General features: G+C 41.5%; 2 protein-coding genes across 2 annotated transcripts in view; both read right to left on the minus strand.

Annotated features, from left to right (window-relative positions):
* The window catches only part of LOC118773258 (NACHT, LRR and PYD domains-containing protein 12-like), a 104,503-nt gene that overhangs the window by 20,124 nt on the left and 57,544 nt on the right, over positions 1-26,835 (minus strand). The window lies entirely within an intron of this gene.
* LOC118773609 overlaps positions 1-26,835 on the minus strand; it is a gene marked incomplete at its 3' end in the record, with an annotated part of 47,044 nt that overhangs the window by 15,686 nt on the left and 4,523 nt on the right. The window contains exons 3-5 of the mRNA XM_036522622.1: positions 13,733-14,429; positions 10,807-11,514; positions 8,122-8,738 (exon numbers count right to left, since the gene is read on the minus strand). Coding sequence (XP_036378515.1) covers positions 8,122-8,738; positions 10,807-11,514; positions 13,733-14,429 — 2,022 coding nt within the window. The remainder of the gene's footprint in view (positions 1-8,121; positions 8,739-10,806; positions 11,515-13,732; positions 14,430-26,835) is intronic.

The raw sequence follows: 26,835 nt of genomic DNA on the forward strand, positions 1-26,835 counted from the left end.
AAACAGCCCACTGTCTCCCATAAAGGCCTGTTATTGTAAGGCCTGGTTAAATAGTTGGCACATGAACTATTGATTTACTACAGTGAGGTACATGCATTTGCTTTTTGCTATAGCTGGCTACATAGGTACCATTGCTTCAATGAGTAGGTAATTTTTAAAAAAATAAATTGGGAAACACTGATTTTTCTAGTCACAGTATTCACTCAATGATGTCTGGTTTCCACTTCACAATTTAAGTAATAAATGGTCATCAACAGTCAGTTTGATTCAGGTCAGTATCTAAATTTGTTTATATACTTTATAATAGAGGAAGGATGGATCCAATAAGGTCAAGAACAGCAGACTTAACATGTAAAAATATACTATTCCATTCTTGTTTGTTATAACATATTCCTCAGAAATTATGAACAACATGTAAAACTTATTGGACTGTGAACAATTTAATTGTGATGTGTGTGGTGGTGGATAAGCATATAGGAACTAGGTCATGTCAAATACTGACACGTTTTTTTGGATGAGTTTTCTGCAAGTAAACCTGGCACATCATATGCATGGCTTCCAGCAGAGAAAGTCAGGGTTGAGTTTAGAAAGTGTGTCATCGTGGTTTAGTTCAACACTTCAGGATTCCACAGCGCCACCTAGCTGTGATTGTAGCTGTGGGGCAATAATGATAAACTTCCACAGGAGACAGCAGCGTTTGCATAGTGGCACAATGGCAACCAGGGAGCCCACTATTACTGCCATATATGTGAGGAAATTGAGGGATTGTGTGTTTCCATCAGCAGGTAGAGGTAAGCAAACCTTCTAAAAAGTGAAGTAAATGCAGACTAGCTTGTTGGTGTAGAGGAATCTATGTACTTAGCTTAATCTTTGCCAACCAATATCAGCCAATTTTTTTTTTTCGATTCATGCAAATCATGGAAGCTAATATGCATTCTGTGGCTATCCACTGAGATGCATTTTTGTGTCCACTGTTGTTCCACAGTTACAGGGTTTCAGTGTTGTGTCCAGTGTATGAACATTATTGATAATTAGTAGCCACTCTGCATTTTTCATTTACTTTTATTGAAAAATACTTTTATTCTTAAACACTGAATTTATTTAAATTGTTGTTAGATGCAGATTGAATATACTTCAATAAAACAGTTGCGTAAAAATGGCTCAAAATATTTTCTTTGAATTTGAGAAATACATGTATTTTTCACATCTATCTAATTGCTGAGACTGTTGAATGAAGTGCACGTTGCTATCTTAACTGGGACTTTAAAGAAGAAAGCAGTTACTGCATTTTTCTTTTAACTTTGTAGTTCTTGAATAGCATATGGCTTGCTTGTCTCTGATCTCAGATTTGCGGAATATGAGGATATGTTCTTCCTGACGAACAGTTGCTAGGTTGCTGAATATAGTTAGGTAACATGCCTGTACAAAAAAATGTCGGACAACTCAGTAAAAGCAGACCCTTATGTAGCTGACAAATCACTGATCAGAACTAAACCATGTGATCTATGAGGTCAAAAAACCCATTAATTCTCTAAATTTCCCTTCTGATGACAGAAAAAGGAGGCACTGTGACACAGTTTACAAATCCAGTGTTTCACTTAAACTATTAATACACAGTTTGTTTTATTTTTTATCATTTTCACAGTATCACAGTATGAATCTGGCTTGGAGGTGAATGAGAGCTCACTCTGCCTGCTGCTCCTGAGGGAAACTGTGTTGCTATCTGAGCTCTTCAGTTACTCAGTCTGGGGACTTTTTTCTCAGGAAGCATAAATATAGAGCTCTTAGGTCTCGTAGACATTTGAGGGAGTTTGTAAGATGCTTGTGGTGGTTTCTGGGATGTCCTTTCTGGGCTCCTGTAGATTTTCCCTTCATCACAGGCTTTTTTCAGGGCTGATGTTGAGCCACTTCATACTGATGACTACAGACTGGAATGGTGCTTAACGCTGGGAGCGCCTCATTTCCAAATCCACAAATGAAAGCTTCAGTTCATGTTGTTTTTACGTTTTTGTATTCTACAGGTTATGTAGTAGTTATACAAACTACCACATGGTGGCAGTGGAAAGCAGCGTTTAGTCCATGTCACCCTCCAGAGTGTCAGCATCACTGTCCTCTTCCAGTTTCATCAGGTCAGACATCTCTGTCTCACTCATTACAAAGCTCCCTGTTCCATATCCAGATGATGCTGAGCTCTCTGGCTGAATCTTTCTCAGCCACCATGACACCTTCTCTCTGACCGATTTATGAGCCAATTCTTCATCCCACACAGAGCTGCCTGCTTCAGAGGGGGCTGGAGTCCTGCTACTCACTGTAACACAAGAACAGCAACAACAAGCCCTGTTACAATGCAAGTTATAATATATTGCATTCACAGAGACACTATGCAAATATATTCCCTAACAAATTGACAAATAATATCCCTGAGACAATGAGTCATTGTGTAGGAGGGCCTCTCTGTTCATTCATTGCACATTCATGGTTTTGAGTATTTACAACACTCCGTTTTCTCAGATTTTATATTACATTAAGTGTGCTTCAGCCTATGTTCAACACAGTACTGTATTCACAGATTTCCCCACAGGGATCTTAAGCTGCTCTGCAAACACAAGGATCTCACCTGTACACTGATGCCTGCTACAGTGTACTACAGTGTACAGCCTACAGTGTATTTCTAATATATGCTAGCCATCTTCACTCAGATTAGGAAGTGTATGTTAAATGTGTTTATCAGTTACAATTGAAAAAAATGTTCACAGTTAAAAATTAATAAGTTAAAATCTTTGTTTTTATGTTTAATGAGTACAAAGTGAGGAAGGGGTGATCAAGCTGTTCCTGTCCGGCTAAATTGTAAATGTTGTGAAATGTGATCTATAGAAAGATAAAGACCCAAACTCACTAGAGGGGGGAGTAAACTCCATGCTGCCCCTCCTCTTCCTGACTGGCAGAGTGGATCCCTCTGTCTCTGAGTCGACCACCACCTTCAACATCCTCTCTATCAGCTCCTCCTCTCTTCTGCTCCATTCCTCCTCAAGCTTCTTCTTTTCCTTCTCCTTTGCACTCTGAAACCACTGTGTTAAACTGAACCCTCTTCTTTCACTCTGCTGTATAGTGAAGTGACTGCCCCTGTTTCTGGCTACCATCTCCTCTATCTTCTCCAGCAGCTCTGTGACCTGAGTGCCATCAGCCCTGTCCTCATTGTTGAGAACATGATACCTGTTCCCACATGTCTCTACAAGCCACTGGAGGGCCTTCCCTTCAGTCTCAATGTGCTGCTCAATGGTTGTGTCTCCCAGCCAGTCTCCCCTGGTGAACAGCACTATAGTGTGTCTCCACACTCTCTCACTGAGAAGCTCCAGGTGTTCCTCCACTGATCTCCTGCATGTTTCTGTGAATGATGAGCTCACATTAATGACCAGGAAGAGAGCACAGGGTCCTGGGGGACACAGAGACACACTGCGTACAATCTCCTGTTTATCCAGCTCTGGAGTGTCCTGTACAGAATAATCAGTCCACCAGCCTGGTGTGTCGATCACAGTGAGCTGCCTCCCAGCTACTTCACCCTGTCTCTTCACACACTGTGCAGTTCTTCTTCCAGACACAAACTCCTCTCTGCCCAGGATGGTGTTTCCTGCTGAACTCTTCCCAGCATATCTCTCCCCCAGCAGCACAATCCGCAGCTCTGAGAGATGGTGTTCCTCTCCTGTCAGAAAGAAAGAAAGACAAAAATTAATTTCTCATCAGGAGTACTCACCTCTTTGTAGCTGTGAAATGGTGTGAAGTTGTTGTGAAATACTTTTTATCACTGTCAATTTCAGACAGGGGCTGAAGTGACTAGACACAAGATTTTGTGAACTTGAACCAATCAGTATCTCCAGGGACGGCTGGTGTAAATGGGCTAACAGGGCTAAGCCCTCCCTATCTTTTACAATAAAGATGAGAAAATTATTGTTAAAAAACCTCAGAACAGATTTTTTTTAATTTTGGTGGAACCTAGAGCAGCAACAGCACCAAATAGTCACAAGAAAAACACAGGATATATCTAAATGGGCTTATTTTTACAGCCCAAACACAGTGGCATCAGCTTCCTTTCATCTTCTGTGTCAAGTGAGTGACATTTGTCGTGGCACGCCCTCTTGAATTGCTGATCATTTGGGCTAAATTCATTCAGTCCAATACCCGGAAATCTCAGGCAGTCACATGCCAGTTAATTTGAATGCCGTTTTCCATCGGAACCTATTGAGGAGCATCCGAGAAAGTCCGGGGAAACTAGATCATTTACTGTATCAGACTTTATATTTGTCATCTAGAATACAAGTAACTGACATTGCACATTTCTTCTAATAATCACATGATCACGGCAAAAGTAGAGTGGCTAAAAAAAGAGTGGCTGTCGATAGGTAGCTAGTTAATAGCTGACATTTGCTATCACTAGCTCTCTAGCGAGATTACCTTTTCACTATTTGTCAACCAACATTAGCTAGCTAGTATTGTCAAATAGCTGTCAGTCAATCTAATATAGTGATGATATATTGAAGGCTTATTTTGTTGGTTATAATAAGAGGTGATTTTGGACCTATCCCTCAAAGCTTTTAACAACGGTAGCTAAATGACGGGAAATACTCAGTTAAATGAATCCCTGAATATTCTTCAAATTTAGCTTATCGATCTAGCAAATTGAATATTAAAAAATCAGAATGATTCAACTTTTTACATTGTTGCTGGATATTTTTTGTTCGGATTATTCCTCAAAGAACAGCCAACACTGCTTGTGACTAGCCACTGGTAGGAACTATTCGAGCCTTTGGGACTTTATGCAAAAATCACCGGACTTCAATGACATGGTGATTAACCTGTTTGCGTCCCGGAAAGGTCGTCGATGTGAGCTTCTCTTCAAATAAGGTAGGCCCAAGCCTACAGACCTCTTAAAAGACCATCACACACGTTTCCTTTAGCTTTCCTGTCTACGTATTGCCTGTCTCTCTTCTAGAATGACCGTTATTTTTGCTGTGGTTACCAAATTGTTCTATTCGGGACATGATGTTTGACACAATGTCTTGCAAAACGGTTGTGATAAAAACACTTGCGGTATCTATTGGCAGTCGTTACAGTTGGAATGCGTTTTGTAGTACATCCCTAGGTGGAGCCTTTTCTGACATTGTAGGCTACATGACAGAGCCAAGAGTTTTTTGGCATCAGGCCATTCTTGTGAGTGCTTCTCTATAGTGTTGTTGTAGAGCACTTGCTATAACAAGGTATATAGTGATCCTCTGTAACTTGGTGTTTGCATGTCACATTCTTGGGGTCGTCATTTACACGCTCGAAATGATCCCACACTTTGGATGATTTCCTGCCCGACATAGTCTAATAACTTTTGAACGACAAGGCGCAGCTCCCGAATGGAGTTTGAGGCGGGTTTTTTTTCTGCGACTAACCGACTACTGAAAACCTGGTAGACTAAGACTCTTCTCATCGACTAACGTTTAGTTGACTATTAGGGGGTAGCCCTAAAACATTCAGATGTAGTATTACAGAGAAAACGAACCCACCTTTTAACAGTGCTCTGAGAGTCTTCCTCTGTTTCTGCACCTTCATCAGCCTCTGTTTTGCTCTTTCTTCCACCTCCTGTAAGAGCATTCTGTCCATTTCATAGTGACAGCCACCATGTCCTGCCACCATCTCCTCTATCTTCTCCAGCAGCTCTGTGACCTGAGTGCCATCAGCCCTCTTCTTATTGTTGAGAACATGATACCTGTTCCCACATTTCTCTACAAGCCACTGGAGGGCCTTCCCTTCAGCCTCAATATGCTGCTCAATGGTTGTGTCTCCCAGCCAGTCTCCCCTGGTGAACAGCACTATAGTGTGTCTCCACATTTTCTCACTGAGAAGCTCCAGGTGTTCCTCCACTGATCTCCTGCATGTCTCTGTGAATGATTTGCTCACATTAATGACCAGGAAGAGAGCACAGGGTCCTGGGGGACACAGAGACACACTGCGTACAATCTCCTGTTTATCCAGCTCTGGAGTGTCCTGTACAGAATAATCAGTCCACCAGCCTGGTGTGTCGATCACAGTGAGCTGCCTCCCAGCTACTTCACCCTGTCTCTTCACACACTGTGCAGTTCTTCTTCCAGACTCAAACTCCTCTCTGCCCAGGATGGTGTTTCCTGCTGAACTCTTCCCAGCACATCTCCCCCCCAGCAGCACAATCCTCAGCTCTGAGAGACGGTGTTCCTCTCCTGTCAGAAAGAAAGAAAGACAAAAATTAATTTCTCATCAGGAGTACTCACCTCTTTGTAGCTGTGAAATGGTGTGAAGTTGTTGTGAAATACTTTTTATCACTGTCAATTTCAGACAGGGGCTGAAGTGACTAGACACAAGATTTTGTGAACTTGAACCAATCAGTATCTCCAGGGACGGCTGGTGTAAATGGGCTAACAGGGCTAAGCCCTCCCTATCTTTTAAAGATGAGAAAATTATTGTTAAAAAACCTAAAAGAACAGATTTTTTTAAAATTTTGGTGGAACCTAGAGCAGCAACAGCACCAAATAGTCACAAGAAAAACACAGGATATATCTAAATGGGCTTATTTTTACAGGCCAAACACAGCGGCATCAGCTTCCTTTCATCTTCTGTGTCAATTGAGTGACATTTGTCGTGGCACGCCCCCTTGATTTGCTGATCATTTGGGCTAAATTCATTCAGCCCAGTACCCGGAAATCTCAGGTGGTCACATGCCAGTTAATTTGAACGCCGTTTTCCATCGGAACCTATTGAGGAGCATCCCAGAAAGTCCGGGGAAACTAGATCATTTACTGTATCAGACTATATATTTGTCATCTAGAATACAAGTAATTGACATTGCACATTTCTTCTAATAATCACATGATCACGGCAAAAGTAGAGTGGCTAAAAAAAGAGTGGCTGTCGATAGGTAGCTAGTTAATAGCTGACATTAGCTATCACTAGCTCTCTATTTGTCAACCAACATTAGCTAGCTAGTATTGTCAAATAGCTGTCAGTCAATCTAATATAGTGATGATATATTGAAGGATTATTTTGTTGGTTTGTTGGACCTATCCCTCAAAGCTTTTAAAAATGGTAGCTAAATGACGGGAAATACTCAGTTAAATGAATCCCTGAATATTCTTCAAATTTAGCTTATCGATCTAGCAAAATGAATATTAAAAAATCAGAATGATTCAACTTTTTACGTTGTTGCTGGATATTTTTTGTTCGGATTACTCCTCAAAGAACAGCCAACACTGCTTGTGACTAGCCATTATTAGGAACTATTCGAGCCTTTGGGACTTTATACAAAAATCACTGGACTTCAATGACATGGTGATTAACCTGTTTGCGTCCCGGAAAGGTCGTCGATGTGAGCTTCTCTTCAAATAAGGTAGGCCCAAGCCTATAGACCTCTTAAAAGACCATCACACACGTTTCCTTTAGCTTTCCTGTCTACATATTGCCTGTCTCTCTTCTAGAATGACCGTTATTTTTGCTGTGGTTACCAAATTGTTCTATTCGGGACATGATGTTTGACACAATGTCTTGCAAAACGGTTGTGATAAAAACAGTTGCAGTATCTATTTGCAGTCGTTACAGTTGGAATGCGTTTTGTAGTACATCCCTAGGTGGAGCCTTTTCTGACATTGTAGGCTACATGACAGAGCCAAGAGTTTTTTGGCATCAGGCCATTCTTGTGAGTGCTTCTCTATAGTGTTGTTGTAGAGCACTTGCTATAACAAGGTATATAGTGTTGTTGCTGTAACTTGGTGTTTGCATGTCACATTCTTGGGGTCGTCATTAACACGCTCGAAATGATCCCACACTTTGGATGATTTCCTGCCCGACATAGTCTAATAACTTTTGAACGACAAGGCGCAGCTCCCGAATGGAGTTTGAGGCGGGTTTTTTTTTCTGCGACTAACCGACTACTGAAAACCTGGTAGACTAAGATTCTTCTCATCGACTAACGTTTAGTTGACTATTAGGGGGTAGCCCTAAAACATTCAGATGTAGTATTACAGAGAAAACGAACCCACCTTTTAACAGTGCTCTGAGAGTCTTCCTCTGTTTCTGCACCTTCATCAGCCTCTGTTTTGATCTTTCTTCCACCTCCTGTAAGAGCATTCTGTCCATTTCATAGTGACAGCCACCATGTCCTGCCACCATCTCCTCTATCTTCTCCAGCAGCTCTGTGACCTGAGTGCCATCAGCCCTCTTCTTATTGTTGAGAACATGATACCTGTTCCCACATTTCTCTACAAGCCACTGGAGGGCCTTCCCTTCAGCCTCAATGTGCTGCTCAATGGTTGTGTCTCCCAGCCAGTCTCCCCTGGTGAACAGCACTATAGTGTGTCTCCACATTTTCTCACTGAGAAGCTCCAGGTGTTCCTCCACTGATCTCCTGCATGTCTCTGTGAATGATTTGCTCACATTAATGACCAGGAAGAGAGCGTAGGGTCCTGGGGGACACAGAGACACACTGCGTACAATCTCCTGTTTATCCAGCTCTGGAGTGTCCTGTACAGAATAATCAGTCCACCAGCCTGGTGTGTCGATCACAGTGAGCTGCCTCCCAGCTACTTCACCTTGTCTCTTCACACACTGTGCAGTTCTTATTCCAGACTCAAACTCCTCTCTGCCCAGGATGGTGTTTCCTGCTGAACTCTTCCCAGCATATCTCTCCCCCAGCAGCACAATCCTCAGCTCTGAGAGACGGTGTTCCTCTCCTGTCAGAAAGAAAGAAAGACAAAAATTAATTTCTCATCAGGAGTACTCACCTCTTTGTAGCTGTGAAATGGTGTGAAGTTGTTGTGAAATACTTTTTATCACTGTCAATTTCAGACAGGGGCTGAAGTGACTAGACACAAGATTTTGTGAACTTGAACCAATCAGTATCTCCAGGGACGGCTGGTGTAAATGGGCTAACAGGGCTAAGCCCTCCCTATCTTTTAAAGATGAGAAAATTATTGTTAAAAAACCTAAAAGAACAGATTTTTTTAAAATTTTGGTGGAACCTAGAGCAGCAACAGCACCAAATAGTCACAAGAAAAACACAGGATATATCTAAATGGGCATATTTTTACAGGCCAAACACAGCGGCATCAGCTTCCTTTCATCTTCTGTGTCAATTGAGTGACATTTGTCGTGTCACGCCCCCTTGATTTGCTGATCATTTGGGCTAAATTCATTCAGCCCAGTACCCGGAAATCTCAGGTGGTCACATGCCAGTTAATTTGAACGCCGTTTTCCATCGGAACCTATTGAGGAGCATCCCAGAAAGTCCGGGGAAACTAGATCATTTACTGTATCAGACTTTATATTTGTCATCTAGAATACAAGTAATTGACATTGCACATTTCTTCTAATAATCACATGATCACGGCAAAAGTAGAGTGGCTAAAAAAAGGGTGGCTGTCGATAGGTAGCTAGTTAATAGCTGACATTAGCTATCACTAGCTCTCTATTTGTCAACCAACATTAGCTAGCTAGTATTGTCAAATAGCTGTCAGTCAATCTAATATAGTGATGATATATTGAAGGATTATTTTGTTGGTTTGTTGGACCTATCCCTCAAAGCTTTTAAAAATGGTAGCTAAATGACGGGAAATACTCAGTTAAATGAATCCCTGAATATTCTTCAAATTTAGCTTATCGATCTAGCAAATTGAATATTAAAAAATCAGAATGATTCAACTTTTTACATTGTTGCTGGATATTTTTTGTTCGGATTATTCCTCAAAGAACAGCCAACACTGCTTGTGACTAGCCACTGGTAGGAACTATTCGAGCCTTTGGGACTTTATGCAAAAATCACCGGACTTCAATGACATGGTGATTAACCTGTTTGCGTCCCGGAAAGGTCGTCGATGTGAGCTTCTCTTCAAATAAGGTAGGCCCAAGCCTACAGACCTCTTAAAAGACCATCACACACGTTTCCTTTAGCTTTCCTGTCTACATATTGCCTGTCTCTCTTCTAGAATGACCGTTATTTTTGCTGTGGTTACCAAATTGTTCTATTCGGGACATGATGTTTGACACAATGTCTTGCAAAACGGTTGTGATAAAAACAGTTGCAGTATCTATTTGCAGTCGTTACAGTTGGAATGCGTTTTGTAGTACATCCCTAGGTGGAGCCTTTTCTGACATTGTAGGCTACATGACAGAGCCAAGAGTTTTTTGGCATCAGGCCATTCTTGTGAGTGCTTCTCTATAGTGTTGTTGTAGAGCACTTGCTATAACAAGGTATATAGTGATCCTCTGTAACTTGGTGTTTGCATGTCACATTCTTGGGGTCGTCATTTACACGCTCGAAATACAAACAAATGCATGGAATGAAAGTAGTTTATCGACAATACTTTGACACAGAATGCATTTGATTGAAGGGATGGAATTGAGACATCATCGTTTACAGATGTTTGTGAATACAAAGTATAAGATGTTTTTGCCCGTATTCCGAGTTCTGTAAGTCATTGCAAAACCATGCTAGCCACGTTTGCTGCAAAAATAACAGGGTTTTAAACAGAGCGCCTGACGGTGAGCAGAGATTGAAATGTATGGTTGTTGGAATACTTCATATGAAAAATATCTGCTCATTATTTTGAAATTAACACTGTTAGCAGCTTTGGAAACTGAGATGCAATTCATATGTATTTGAAAATTGTGACAAATATATTAGAAATATTTTTGTAATTAAAAAAAGGCATGAAAATACCTTAAATACAAAACGCTTTGTTGATTACTGTGTATGACAGTTCTACCAACACAACTAAAAATTCTAATGCAAAATGAACCCACCTTTAAAAAGTGCTCTTAGAGTCTTCCTCTGTTTCTGCACCTTCATCAGCCTCTGTTTCGCCCCTTCTTCCACTGCCCTCCTCTTCTCTTCCACCTCCTGTAAGAGCATTCTGTCCATTTCATAGTGACAGCCACCATGTCCTGCCACCATCTCCTCTATCTTCTCCAGCAGTTCTGTGACTTGAGTGCCATCAGCCCTGTTCTGATTGTTGAGAACATGATACCTGTTCCCACATTTCTCTACAAGCCACTGGAGGGCCTTCCCTTCAGACTCAATGCGCTGCTCAATGGTTGTGTCTCCCAGCCAGTCTCCCCAGGTGAACAGCACTATAGTGTGTCTCCACACTCTCTCACTGAGAAGCTCCAGGTGTTCCTCCACTGATCTCCTGGTAGTCTCTGTGAATGATGAGCTCACATCAATGACCAGGAAGAGAGCGTAGGGTTCTGGGGGACACAGAGACACACTGCGCACAATCTCCTGTTTATCCAGCTCTGGAGTGTCCTGTAAAAAATGATTCCTCCACCATCCTGGTGTGTCGATCACAGTGAGCTGCCTCCCAGCTACTTCACCCTGTCTCTTCACACACTGTGCAGTTCTGATCACAGTGTCAAACTCCTCTCTGCCCAGGATGGTGTTTCCTGCTGAACTCTTCCCTTCACATTTCCCCCCCAGCAGCACAATCCTCAGCTCTGAGAGACGAATGTCCTCTCCTGTTAGACAGATGGAAAGAAAATAATTTCTTTCTCACCTCTTGGTAGGTGTGAAATGGTGTGAAGGTGTTGTAAAATAGTTATTATCACTGTCATTCTCAGACAGGAGGGCTGTGAGTCTAAATTTACAAGAGAACATTAACATAATAGGAGACGTATTGTTCCATTTTTACTTTCTGAATTATACCCCAGCTGAGTGAGTGTATCTAGCCTGAGTGCAGCATGTATTTAACTTACATGTACGTGAAAGTATTAAAGAATACATGCAGATGCATTGTTTGAAACTACTTCATAGACAATACTTTCACACAGAATGTGTTCAATGGAAAGGATTGTATTGAGACATCAACATTTATATATCTTTGTGAATACAAAGTATAACATGTTTTTCCCCATGTTCAGAGTTACGTGAGTCATTGCAAAACCATGGTAGCCATCTTTCACTGAAAAAATAATAGCATTTCAAGCAGAGCACCTGAAGGTTAGCAGAAATGGAAATTTATGGTTTTTGGAATACTTCATATGAAAAATATTTGCTCATTACTTTGGATTTAACACTGAAAGCAGCTTTGGAAACTGACATGCAATTAATAAGAATTTGAAAATCCTTAGAAATATATTGAAAACATTCTTGAAAAAGGGTATGAGAATTGCTTAAATACAAAGTGCTTTGTTGATTATTGTGTATGAAAATTCTTCCAACACAACTAAAAAAACAAATCCAATTACAGAATTATGTATGTATTTTACTCATAATTGCTCTGTGTGCATCTATATGTGTGTTTGTGTATCAAAGACTGGTGTCCTGCACTGCATGTGGTCCCACTTTGGATGCTCTGCCTACAACACTCAGCTCTGGCTCACTGCTGCCCTCTACAGGGTAAAGTAGTTACTGAAAGTGGATGGGTGGGTTGAAATCACAGAGATTTAATGTCACATATTTATTAGTTAAAAAGATGCTAGATGTGAGCTAAAAAGAAAAGCTCAGTCTCATGAAAGAGCAGCTGGCCATTCAAATATTAAATTACACACATCTAACTAAACAGTTGCGTGCACTATAAAAACCTCTGCAGTTGATACAGAATGCAGCTGCACGTCTGATTTTCAACAAACCAAAAAGGGCTCATGTTACACCTCTCTTGGTCTCACTCAACTGGCTCCCTGTAACTGCCCGCATCATGTTCAAAGCCTTGATGCTCGCATACAGGGTGACCAACAAAACTGCACCTAAGTATCTGAACTCACTGCTGCAACCCTATGTTCCCTCCTGACTGCTATGATCTGGCACCGAACGGCGCCTGGTGGTCCCATCATATCGTGACGTTAAGTCACTATCCAGGACTTTCTCCGCCATTGTCCCCCGCTGGTGGAATGAACTTCCACACTTCATCCGTTCTGCTGAGTCCCTCTCTGTCTTCAAGAAACATCTGAAGACACAGCTCTTCCGTTCTCACCTGAGCACCTGAGAAACTTCCCCCCTATCTCCCACTAAACTATATATATAAAAAATGTAATAGTTTGCTTGTAATCATTTAATGCACTCGTTAGATTTACATGCTAGTTTGTACCTTGCCTGGCCAACTTTTGGAACTTTTTCATGCAGTACACCTAATGTTGTTGACTCTGTATGGTTTTTCACTTGTGTTGTATTGTACCTCACTTGTAAGTCACTTTGGATAAAAATGACTGCCAAATAAATAAATGTAAATGTAAATACATTCACAACTGTACTAGAAAAATCATGAGATTTCTCCCACCAGTGCAGTCCCACCCTAGCTGTTCTCTCTGGCTACCCAGTTGACAGTGAGTGGGGGAGGGGAGGGGGGCTGTTCATTTCTCTGTAACAGAGAGTCCAGACTGCCCTCACACTCAGGGCTCTGATCAGTGTCTCTCAATAGAGGCTGATCTAAACACAGTGAGTGTTTAAAGTGAACAGCAGGGCCTCCCTGGAGTGTCTGTGCTGTAACTGTGTAGGACACAGACACTCAGGGCTGATGCTCCTGGGACCAGAGTTTCTGCACCTCAGTATACAGCACAATGGAAAAGCAGGAGAAAAAATGAGCAAATACAAGATTTTGTGAAACTGGTGTTTTCAAGTGGTAGCTTGCACTGCAGAAAAAAACTGTAAACAAAGTATGGAATCAAAGTGATTAAAAGTTGTCAACAATTCACACTAGCGTCTTAATATTTAGTATTACAGCGAAAACGAACCCACCTTGAAAAAGTGCTCTGAGAGTCTCCCTCTGTTCCTGCACCTTCATCAGCCTCTGTTTCGCTCTTTCTTCCACTGCCCTCCTCTTCTCTTCCACCTCCTGTAAGAGCTTTCTGTCCATTTCATAGTGACAGCCACCATGTCCTGCCACCATCTCCTCTATATTCTCCAGCAGCTCTGTGACCTGAGTGCCATCAGCCCTCTTCTCATTGTTGAGAACATGATACCTGTTCCCACATTTCTCTACAAGCCGCTGGAGGGCCTTCCCTTCAGCCTCAATGTGCTGCTCAATGGTTGTGTCTCCCAGCCAGTCTCTCCTGGTGAACAGCACTATAGTGTGTCTCCACACTCTCTCACTGAGAAGCTCCAGGTGTTCCTCCACTGATCTCCTGCATGTTTCTGTGAATGATGAGCTCACATTAATGACCAGGAAGAGAGCACAGGGTCCTGGGGGACACAGAGACACACTGCGTACAATCTCCTGTTTATCCAGCTCTGGAGTGTCCTGTACAGAATAATCAGTCCACCAGCCTGGTGTGTCGATCACAGTGAGCTGCCTCCCAGCTACTTCACCCTGTCTCTTCACACACTGTGCAGTTCTTATTCCAGACTCAAACTCCTCTCTGCCCAGGATGGTGTTTCCTGCTGAACTCTTCCCAGCATATCTCTCCCCCAGCAGCACAATCCGCAGCTCTGAGAGACGGTGTTCCTCTCCTGTCAGAAAGAAAGAAAGACAAAAATTAATTTCTCATCAGGAGTACTCACCTCTTTGTAGCTGTGAAATGGTGTGAAGTTGTTGTGAAATACTTTTTATCACTGTCAATTTCAGACAGGGGCTGAAGTGACTAGACACAAGATTTTGTGAACTTGAACCAATCAGTATCTCCAGGGACGGCTGGTGTAAATGGGCTAACAGGGCTAAGCCCTCCCTATCTTTTACAATAAAGATGAGAAAATTATTGTTAAAAAACCTCAGAACAGATTTTTTTTAATTTTGGTGGAACCTAGAGCAGCAACAGCACCAAATAGTCACAAGAAAAACACAGGATATATCTAAATGGGCTTATTGTTTACAGCCCAAACACAGTGGCATCAGCTTCCTTTCATCTTCTGTGTCAAGTGAGTGACATTTGTCGTGGCACGCCCTCTTGAATTGCTGATCATTTGGGCTAAATTCATTCAGTCCAATACCCGGAAATCTCAGGCAGTCACATGCCAGTTAATTTGAATGCCGTTTTCCATCGGAACCTATTGAGGAGCATCCGAGAAAGTCCGGGGAAACTAGATCATTTACTGTATCAGACTATATATTTGTCATCTAGAATACAAGTAATTGACATTGCACATTTCTTCTAATAATCACATGATCACGGCAAAAGTAGAGTGGCTAAAAAAAGAGTGGCTGTCGATAGGTAGCTAGTTAATAGCTGACATTTGCTATCACTAGCTCTCTAGCGAGATTACCTTTTCACTATTTGTCAACCAACATTAGCTAGCTAGTATTGTCAAATAGCTGTCAGTCAATCTAATATAGTGATGATATATTGAAGGCTTATTTTGTTGGTTATAATAAGAGGTGATTTTGGACCTATCCCTCAAAGCTTTTAACAACGGTAGCTAAATGACGGGAAATACTCAGTTAAATGAATCCCTGAATATTCTTCAAATTTAGCTTATCGATCTAGCAAATTGAATATTAAAAAATCAGAATGATTCAACTTTTTACATTGTTGCTGGATATTTTTTGTTCGGATTATTCCTCAAAGAACAGCCAACACTGCTTGTGACTAGCCACTGGTAGGAACTATTCGAGCCTTTGGGACTTTATGCAAAAATCACCGGACTTCAATGACATGGTGATTAACCTGTTTGCGTCCCGGAAAGGTCGTCGATGTGAGCTTCTCTTCAAATAAGGTAGGCCCAAGCCTACAGACCTCTTAAAAGACCATCACACACGTTTCCTTTAGCTTTCCTGTCTACGTATTGCCTGTCTCTCTTCTAGAATGACCGTTATTTTTGCTGTGGTTACCAAATTGTTCTATTCGGGACATGATGTTTGACACAATGTCTTGCAAAACGGTTGTGATAAAAACACTTGCGGTATCTATTGGCAGTCGTTACAGTTGGAATGCGTTTTGTAGTACATCCCTAGGTGGAGCCTTTTCTGACATTGTAGGCTACATGACAGAGCCAAGAGTTTTTTGGCATCAGGCCATTCTTGTGAGTGCTTCTCTATAGTGTTGTTGTAGAGCACTTGCTATAACAAGGTATATAGTGATCCTCTGTAACTTGGTGTTTGCATGTCACATTCTTGGGGTCGTCATTTACACGCTCGAAATGATCCCACACTTTGGATGATTTCCTGCCCGACATAGTCTAATAACTTTTGAACGACAAGGCGCAGCTCCCGAATGGAGTTTGAGGCGGGTTTTTTTTCTGCGACTAACCGACTACTGAAAACCTGGTAGACTAAGACTCTTCTCATCGACTAACGTTTAGTTGACTATTAGGGGGTAGCCCTAAAACATTCAGATGTAGTATTACAGAGAAAACGAACCCACCTTTTAACAGTGCTCTGAGAGTCTTCCTCTGTTTCTGCACCTTCATCAGCCTCTGTTTTGCTCTTTCTTCCACCTCCTGTAAGAGCATTCTGTCCATTTCATAGTGACAGCCACCATTTCCTGCCACCATCTCCTCTATCTTCTCCAGCAGCTCTGTGACCTGAGTGCCATCAGCCCTCTTCTTATTGTTGAGAACATGATACCTGTTCCCACATTTCTCTACAAGCCACTGGAGGGCCTTCCCTTCAGCCTCAATGCGCTGCTCAATGGTTGTGTCTCCCAGCCAGTCTCCCCTGGTGAACAGCACTATAGTGTGTCTCCACACTCTCTCACTGAGAAGCTCCAAGTGTTCCTCCACTGATCTCCTGGTAGTCTCTGTGAATGATTTGCTCACATTAATGACCAGGAAGAGAGCACAGGGTCCTGGGGGACACAGAGACACACTGCGCACAATCTCCTGTTTATCCAGCTCTGAAGTGTCCTGTACAGAATAATCAGTCCACCAGCCTGGTGTGTCGATCACAGTGAGCTGCCTCCCAGCTACTTCACCCTGTCTCTTCACACACTGTGCAGTTCTTATTCCAGACTCAAACTCCTCTCTGCCCAGGATGGTGTTTCCTGCTGAACTCTTCCCAGCATATCTCTCCCCCAGCAGCACAATCCGCAGCTCTGAGAGACGGTGTTCCTCTCCTGTCAGAAAGAAAGAAAGACAAAAATTAATTTCTCATCAGGAGTACTCACCTCTTTGTAGCTGTGAAATGGTGTGAAGTTGTTGTGAAATACTTTTTATCACTGTCAATTTCAGACAGGGGCTGAAGTGACTAGACACAAGATTTTGTGAACTTGAACCAATCAGTATCTCCAGGGACGGCTGGTGTAAATGGGCTAACAGGGCTAAGCCCTCCCTATCTTTTACAATAAAGATGAGAAAATTATTGTTAAAAAACCTCAGAACAGATTTTTTTTAATTTTGGTGGAACCTAGAGCAGCAACAGCACCAAATAGTCACAAGAAAAACACAGGATATATCTAAATGGGCTTATTGTTTACAGCCCAAACACAGTGGCATCAGCTTCCTTTCATCTTCTGTGTCAAGTGAGTGACATTTGTCGTGGCACGCCCTCTTGAATTGCTGATCATTTGGGCTAAATTCATTCAGTCCAATACCCGGAAATCTCAGGCAGTCACATGCCAGTTAATTTGAATGCCGTTTTCCATCGGAACCTATTGAGGAGCATCCGAGAAAGTCCGGGGAAACTAGATCATTTACTGTATCAGACTTTATATTTGTCATCTAGAATACAAGTAACTGACATTGCACATTTCTTCTAACAATCACATGATCACAGCAAAAGTATGGTGGCTAAAAAAAGAGTGGCTGTCGATAGGTAGCTAGTTAATAGCTGACATTTGCTATCACTAGCTCTCTAGCGAGATTACCTTTTCACTATTTGTCAACCAACATTAGCTAGCTAGTATTGTCAAATAGCTGTCAGTCAATCTAATATAGTGATGATATATTGAAGGCTTATTTTGTTGGTTATAATAAGAGGTGATTTTGGACCTATCCCTCAAAGCTTTTAACAACGGTAGCTAAATGACGGGAAATACTCAGTTAAATGAATCCCTGAATATTCTTCAAATTTAGCTTATCGATCTAGCAAATTGAATATTAAAAAATCAGAATGATTCAACTTTTTACATTGTTGCTGGATATTTTTTGTTCGGATTATTCCTCAAAGAACAGCCAACACTGCTTGTGACTAGCCACTGGTAGGAACTATTCGAGCCTTTGGGACTTTATACAAAAATCACCGGACTTCAATGACATGGTGATTAACCTGTTTGCGTCCCGGAAAGGTCGTCGATGTGAGCTTCTCTTCAAATAAGGTAGGCCCAAGCCTACAGACCTCTTAAAAGACCATCACACACGTTTCCTTTAGCTTTCCTGTCTACGTATTGCCTGTCTCTCTTCTAGAATGACCGTTATTTTTGCTGTGGTTACCAAATTGTTCTATTCGGGACATGATGTTTGACACAATGTCTTGCAAAACGGTTGTGATAAAAACACTTGCGGTATCTATTGGCAGTCGTTACAGTTGGAATGCGTTTTGTAGTACATCCCTAGGTGGAGCCTTTTCTGACATTGTAGGCTACATGACAGAGCCAAGAGTTTTTTGGCATCAGGCCATTCTTGTGAGTGCTTCTCTATAGTGTTGTTGTAGAGCACTTGCTATAACAAGGTATATAGTGATCCTCTGTAACTTGGTGTTTGCATGTCACATTCTTGGGGTCGTCATTTACACGCTCGAAATGATCCCACACTTTGGATGATTTCCTGCCCGACATAGTCTAATAACTTTTGAACGACAAGGCGCAGCTCCCGAATGGAGTTTGAGGCGGGTTTTTTTTCTGCGACTAACCGACTACTGAAAACCTGGTAGACTAAGACTCTTCTCATCGACTAACGTTTAGTTGACTATTAGGGGGTAGCCCTAAAACATTCAGATGTAGTATTACAGAGAAAACGAACCCACCTTTTAACAGTGCTCTGAGAGTCTTCCTCTGTTTCTGCACCTTCATCAGCCTCTGTTTTGCTCTTTCTTCCACCTCCTGTAAGAGCATTCTGTCCATTTCATAGTGACAGCCACCATTTCCTGCCACCATCTCCTCTATCTTCTCCAGCAGCTCTGTGACCTGAGTGCCATCAGCCCTCTTCTTATTGTTGAGAACATGATACCTGTTCCCACATTTCTCTACAAGCCACTGGAGGGCCTTCCCTTCAGCCTCAATGCGCTGCTCAATGGTTGTGTCTCCCAGCCAGTCTCCCCTGGTGAACAGCACTATAGTGTGTCTCCACACTCTCTCACTGAGAAGCTCCAAGTGTTCCTCCACTGATCTCCTGGTAGTCTCTGTGAATGATTTGCTCACATTAATGACCAGGAAGAGAGCACAGGGTCCTGGGGGACACAGAGACACACTGCGCACAATCTCCTGTTTATCCAGCTCTGAAGTGTCCTGTACAGAATAATTCCTCCACCAGCCTGGTGTGTCGATCACAGTGAGCTGCCTCCCAGCTACTTCACCCTGTCTCTTCACACACTGTGCAGTTCTTATTCCAGACTCAAACTCCTCTCTGCCCAGGATGGTGTTTCCTGCTGAACTCTTCCCAGCACATCTCCACCCCAGCAGCACAATCCTCAGCTCTGAGAGATGGTGTTCCTTTCCTGTCAGAAAGATATAGTTTATTCCATATCAGGGATGTTTACACACATTGTGATCTAACAGTCCAACTGTGAAACAAATTGAATGAAGGATTAATATAGCAGTGATGGTACTGTTACACATTAGCAAATACATTAAGTAATAATTTCCCCCAAGGTTTAAGATGGTTTAACGACTGATTTAGTAAGAAAGAATTAACAGACTCACTCTGAAGGGAGGTTACACCACCAGCCTCCATCGCTTTCCCTCTCTGTTCCTTTCCTTGTCTACAAAGTCGTCTGTAATAATGAAAACATAATTATTATGGTTGCTTAAAAAAATGTAGTTGTTCATTTCTGATCAGGATCTCATAGATTAAGCTCACATCACTTCCAGCGTGAACTTCTGGATGCTTATGGAGGCAGAAGGATGAATTCATGATACACTGATAAAATGATACATTGATGAATCTGCACGTCTGGTTTTCAACCAACTAAAGAGGGTTCATATTACACCTCTCTTTGTTTTGATCCACTAGCTCCCTGTAGCTGCAAGTTCAAGTCCCTGATGCTTGCGTTCAGGACGACCAACAAAAGTGCACCTACCTACCTGAACTCAGTATTACAGAATCAGAATAGACTTTATTGTCATTGCACGGTGGGGGTACAACGAAATTATTACAAGCCTATGTTTCCTCCTGACCACTATGCTTTGCTACTGAATGGCATCTGGTGGTCCCATTACATCATGCCACAAACTCACTATCCAGAGCTTTCTCTGCTGTTGTCCCCCAATGATGGAATGAACTTCCACACTTCATCCGTTCTGCCGAGTCCCTCACTGTCTTCAAGAAACATCTGAAGATAAAGCTCTTCCACTCTGACTTGATCACCTGAAACACTACCATCTAAGGCAATTTCTCATGTCTCAAAACTGTTTCCCTTAAAAAATCTTATCCAATGTTTAAATGCACTTGTTATCTCTACCAGCTAGCTTGTACCTTGTCTGGCTAACTATTGAAACCTGGTCATACAGGGCTTCTAATATTGCTGACTGAAGATTGTGTTGTACTCTGCCTCACTTGTTAGTCGCTTTGGATAAAAGCGTCTGCAAAATGCATAAATAAATGTAATGAATCTTCTGATATATTTGCATGCTCACCTGCAACTATTTTTAATACTACAAATCCCACAGTGCACCAGGAGCGCAAATGGTGGATGGTTATGAGTCAGGGTGCTGAGAGCGGTGTGATGAGGGGACCCCGGCAGGAAGAAGCCAGCTGTGTTCTGCCACCGGAGACTCCTGCTCATTGCCAGCAACTCACACACTCAGTCTCTACCCTGCGCCTGGGCTGCAGGACTGAGTCGCTCAGGAGCCCCAGTGATCTTAATCTGACCTCTTTTATGTACATACATTGGCATTCATAATGAAAGTATTTTTAAACAATTTATATCTTTATTGGACCGCCTCAGATGTGACACCTTTTTGAGGAATCAATATCACTTATAAATATCAATGTACCCTGTGTCATCTGTCAAATATGGATTCTATTTAAATTTTCTTGAATCACTGTTGTAGCTTCCATACTGCTAGCATCACCTCCAAGTTTGTTAGGTTCATCTCCAAGTTTAGTATTAGAAAATGTAAACAATTTTAGTTCCAATGTCCTTATCAAGGTCTTTTATGCAAATGAGGAACAATTGATCTCTGATCACTAAGGCACTCCACTTCCCACAATTATTTGACAAGATCAAATTCCCCTTGTCAGTTTGATTTGGGTTCTATGCAAAAGCAATTTTTAACCCACTTTAACACAGCTCTATTAATTCCTATTGATTTCAGCCTGGTAATGAATCATGCACTTTTGCGAACACTCTTTGAAAATTCAGATCATAAGCCCAATTTCAGTTAACACATTTTATTAGTTTCCTCAATAACGTTCAGGAGATTTTTTTTTTCCTGGAATAAATCTATATAAGTCTTATGATGCATTTCAAAATGTATACTAACTGGCCTGCAGCTCCTGGATGAGTGTAATTCCCGTTCGTATGCATTGGTATTACACAGCCTTGTTTCCAACAGTCTTTACTTTCTCCAGTTCTAAAACATTATGTAAGCATTTTTGTTAATGATTTATAAATACTTCTTTCTGTAGTTCTTTAATTACTCTTTCTATATATCTTTGTACATACCAAAGGGACCTGCTGACTCATTTGCCTTTAGGTTTTTTCAGTAGTTCAAAGTCTGCTATTCAAATTGTATGTTTGTATGTATGTTAATGTTTCCTAATTTTCCTATTAATGTAATATTAATACAGTGCATTGAAATGATCACATTGCTTTAACCCAACAGTAACTCTAAGTCATATCTGATATTGCTTCTTAGATGCATCCAAATTCTTTAAATCAGTTAAATCAGTTTGAAAAAATATTTCATTTCACAATTCCCCTTAATGCAATGAACAATAACGTGTGATTATGGGCGTACATGCCTTTTTTTCTATTGTCTATTGTCTATTTTTTTCTATTGTCTCAAAACATATCTATACAGTAAATCCTTCAGCTGGGGGACATGGCCTGGTGCTGGCATGGATCATAGAGTCTCTGGTGGACTGAGCGGTCATTGCTGTCACTTTATCATGGCATGGACTCTGTGCCGTGATCTGGTGTTGACTGCCTTAGGGTTGCCCTCATGATTATGCCGGTCCCTTCCCTCCCGTCCCCTCGGTATACTGCCATAATGTTAGTCTGCCGGGGTTTTTTCCTTGTTGCACACTGGCATCTTTTTCCCTGCCCCTCCTCTCCTGCCTCTCTGTTGTACATTCCTGCCATTCTTATTGTCCACTAATCAATGTTTTTTAATTTTGTTTTCCTCACTCTGCGCTGGGCTCCTGCCTGGAGCTGTAACTCAAGCACCACTTCAGGACCTCCAGCTCAGCTTCCTCGCTGTCATTCCTGTGGAGCCCTCCATGTACCAAGAACTGGACCCGCGAGGACTACGTGCTATGCATATTCTGCTGTATAACTTTTAAGATTTAAGATCTACAAGACTCATTATGTTTAGGGTTGCTGGTTTGATTTTCATCTGGGGCACCACTGTTGTACCCTGGTGAGGCGAGGTACCAAATTGCCTCAATAAATATCCAGCTGTGTAAATTTATAACATGCAAAACTTGTATACCGTGTAGGTTGCTCTGTATGAGAATGTCTGCTTAGTAAAATATATTCTTATGACTAAATATGAGCAGCTATTTTTTACGGTAGATAGGAACATAAATAATATTTAATTAATACTTAGTTTACAATATTGATTGCTAACATGTAATAACATATTCTCTATTGTCTCATATTGTCTCATATCATCTCAAACTTACCAACCTGTGTGATGAATTCCTGTCCTCACTTCTCTGTACTCCAAAATTCAGTTTCACATCTTCCCTTCAAATCCACATCAGTAGAAAACTGCAAAACATACAACTATTTTTGATAACGAAACTGACAAACAAGATACAACTGGATACGTTACTTGATCCTTACTTTTAAAACAACAAAACCTCTCATAAAAAGATACAGTAGCACTGCTCAGTATTTGCCTGTCATTTCCGTTATCTTTCTGTGGTCAGACTCTGTCATACAGATGAGAACTCCAACACAGGGGACTTCCTGCTGAAAACGAAATTCTGTCACTGAGCTGTCAGCTCAAAAAGTTCTGCGAAGAAACTGCAAAACATTTTCTCGCAAAAGTGAGGTTCACAGATGCTAGCACCGCTTTACTAAATGTGATTCCCAAACCTGTGCATCTCCGACAGCCATCACAACCCCTCTTCTCAAACAGGTGCAAAGACACCTCTTTTCATAGGTCATGTTTCTACTTAAAAAAAGACTAAACTAGGCTGAATGTGGAATGAATGAAAGTAGAAATAAGATTAAAAGGCTGATAATATTCTGGCCACTGGCCTCTGCATCACCCTGTCTGCATCACCCTGTCTGCTTCCTGTTTAGGTTACCCCTCTGTGGTCAGGTAGACATGCTTGCAAACATGTCAACAGTGTTTTTGAAGACCAAACAAGTTTCACTTGGCCATAATACAGTTTCAGGCCGCACAGTGCACCAGGAGACAAATGCTGTCAGGATATACACATCCACCTGATGCTATCTGATGCTATCTGAGATCTATCTGAGACACAAGTCCAGAGCATAGAGAGAGGTAAAATAAAGGGACCCTGGCCAACCTCCCCACCCTTCCAAACTGCAGAACAAAGCCAGTTTGTTCCACTGATGTGGGCTCCTGGTCATTACAGGCAAATGATGTAGCTGCTTTCCGCCGCATGCATTTATGACTCTCTGAGTGAAATAATTCCTCCTACTGTCAATGTGAAATTGACCTCCAACTAATTTCCACCTTGGCTGTAGTAATCAAGTCTTTTTCATGGTGCACACACCTCCATGAAGTAATCCTGCCTCACATCGTTACTGGCTACATGGCACATTTCATTTGCCAGATGTCTGCTCAAATATGGATTCCATTTAAATCTTCTCTAATCACTCTAGTAGCTTCCATACTGTTAGCATTGCTTCCACGTGTGTTCATTTCATCTCCAAGTCTAGTGTCAGAAAATGTAAATGATTTTACTTCCAATGTCATTATCAAGGTCTTTTATGTAAATATTGAACAACTGATCTCTGGTCCGTAAGGAGCTCTACTTCCAACATCTTTGATCAGATGAAGTCTCTCTTATCAGTACCATTTGCACTCTATGATGCAGCTAATTTGTTAATCCACTTTAACACAGCTACACACAGCTCGATAAGACAGCTCAAGTCTTATTGAGTTCAGCCACAAACTGAGTCACTTACACAGTATGTTGTTGACCGACCTTTGAAAATCCAGGTCATAAACCCAATCTGAGTGAATACATTTATGAGTTTCCTCAAAGAGGAGGAACATCAAGGAGATTTTTTTTTCCAGGAAGATAAGTAACATGTCTTTAGATAGATTGCAAAAGTTACACTAACTGGCCTGCAGTTCCCTGGATCAGTGCAATCCCCTTTCTGATACATCGGTATTACACAGCCTTGTCTCCAATCATCATCACTTTCTCCAGTTCTAAGAGACTGTGCAAAGGACAGGTCATGTAAAATCAGTTTCAATTTTCTTGTCATTAAAGCACACAAAACCCTCCCTCACTAAAACATATTTCACAACAAGTTTTGGCCAATAAAATGTAAAGATTTTAATCCCGCGTTAATATTCATAATATTCATTTCACAGATGGAATGATAAAAACGAATGTGAATGCAGGAATGAAAGTGAAAGTTTCTGTGTTCTGTCTCTCACCGAGAGCCAGTATGGGCCTGTTTCTTTACACAGTTTTACTTTATTCATGTTATTCTGTCTTTAATCTGATTTCTTTATTTTTTAAAATTAATTGGCACACTGTTGTACCTGTGACAACAATTTACAAATAAAGCATTAACTGTTACAGGATGAATCACTGCTACAGATATGTCTCCAGGTTGTATCCAGGTTGGTTTTGCATCCCTTACCTGAACAACATCGTGCCACTTGTATTGAAAGAGAAGCCTAACAACTAATGGCAATGTGAAGGGAGAAGCCCCTCAGTAAATATCCAGCTGTATAAATGAATAACATTGTAAAGAACTGTAACCTATGTAAGTCGCTTTGGATAAAAGCGTCTGCCTAATGGATAAATGTAAAAGTGTAAATGTAGAAGCCAAAGTCAAGCGAAAGATCCTTATTCCCGACTAGATAAACCTCAGATACACACAGTCACTTTGAAGAGAAGTGCAGAGGACAACTGAGCAAAATAGTTTGTTTGGGAGGCACCAGAATGCATGTTGTGTAATCACTGTGCACTGTACAGCAAGATCAGAGATACTCTTTCAGAGACAGTGTGCATGGGGGTGTGTGACTGGGGGTGTGTGACTGTCTGATGTTCATAAGATTTACCTATACAGTTTGGAAAGCTGAGAACAGTCCCTTAAAGTAGTGTTTCCCAAAAGCTGGGTCGCAACCCACAGGTGGGTCGCAGGAGATTTTATTTGGGTCGCCAAATAAATTTGCAGAATTTCTTCCATGGCCCACCTATCACACCCTTTCGTGCGTACGGCTGTGTTCACACGTAGCGTCTTTTTTGAAGCTGTCAGCGTCTGTTTTATATAATAATCCTATGGAGTAGGCCGTGTTTTCAAAAATGTACTGAGCGTTTTTTTTTTTTTTTTTTTTTACGTGAACGGTGGGATTTCCTTTTTTTTTTTGTTAATTAATACAAGACAATAATAAGATGATGTTTTCGCCACACTGCTCGGCCACAGGCACTGACAATGCATTTTATGCACGAGGAACAGATGCGCTGTGTTTAGTGTTTGTAGCGAAATGCTAATTTACAACGTTCAATATAAATAAAACCAGGGGTGGAGCTAGAGGCGGGGCAGGCGCCCCTGGGCCCGGGCCCCTCCTGAGTTGCGGGGGGCCCTTCATGTGGGCCCCTTTTAATGCATATTCCAGGCTGCGTCATTACGATCAGTGCTCTTTCTTCTCCCACTGACAAATCAATAAGAGGTGATCTGCTATTTATATAGCTCTTGCCAGGTATACTACTTCATCAGGGTGGGGCTCAAAATTTTGAAAATATAAAATATATTTGTCTAACCCAATCCTAAATATATTCCATTACTTATTTTGATTCAAAAACATTATTTTATAATCTATATTGTTTTTATTTAATCAAATAAACTCACGTTTCTCTCATTTGCCGACAACTGCAGTGCATGATGGGTCTTCTGATCTTCGAAGATCATCTGACGTAGGCTAGCCATTTAGTTCAGACAGACAGAGACCGAACAGAGAGCAGTGATCGTGTGAAGCTGAACAATGTTTAAAAGCAAAAGTGGTGCTCAAAAAAGAAAGGAAAAGAAAGTTAAAGAGGAGGAAAAGTCCAAACTCCCAAAGTTGGACTCTTTTTTCATCGTGCCTACTCCCATTGAAACTTTCGATGATGCTTTGCCTTGCAATAGCAGTGGAGAGAATACTCAGGCTAGCGAAAGCCATGTAGGGGGGGGGGGGTGAGGAAAGGGCTATAGCAAGCATAGTTCAGGGTGATCTCCATAGGCGGGGTTGGGGCCGGGGGGCCCTTGACCAATTTCTGCCCCAGGGCCCTTTGTAAAGTTGTTCCGCCACTGAATAAAACGTTCAATACACATGTGTAATAGTGTTTGATGTTTTTACATTAATGTTTTTGTACCAAACATAATGTAAAATAATGGTATTCTGTAATTTAATATAATTACATTAAATAATTTAAATAATTTAAGTGATATA

Source organism: Megalops cyprinoides, chromosome 2 (genome assembly GCF_013368585.1).
Source record: "Megalops cyprinoides isolate fMegCyp1 chromosome 2, fMegCyp1.pri, whole genome shotgun sequence".
Taxonomy (NCBI): domain Eukaryota; kingdom Metazoa; phylum Chordata; class Actinopteri; order Elopiformes; family Megalopidae; genus Megalops; species Megalops cyprinoides.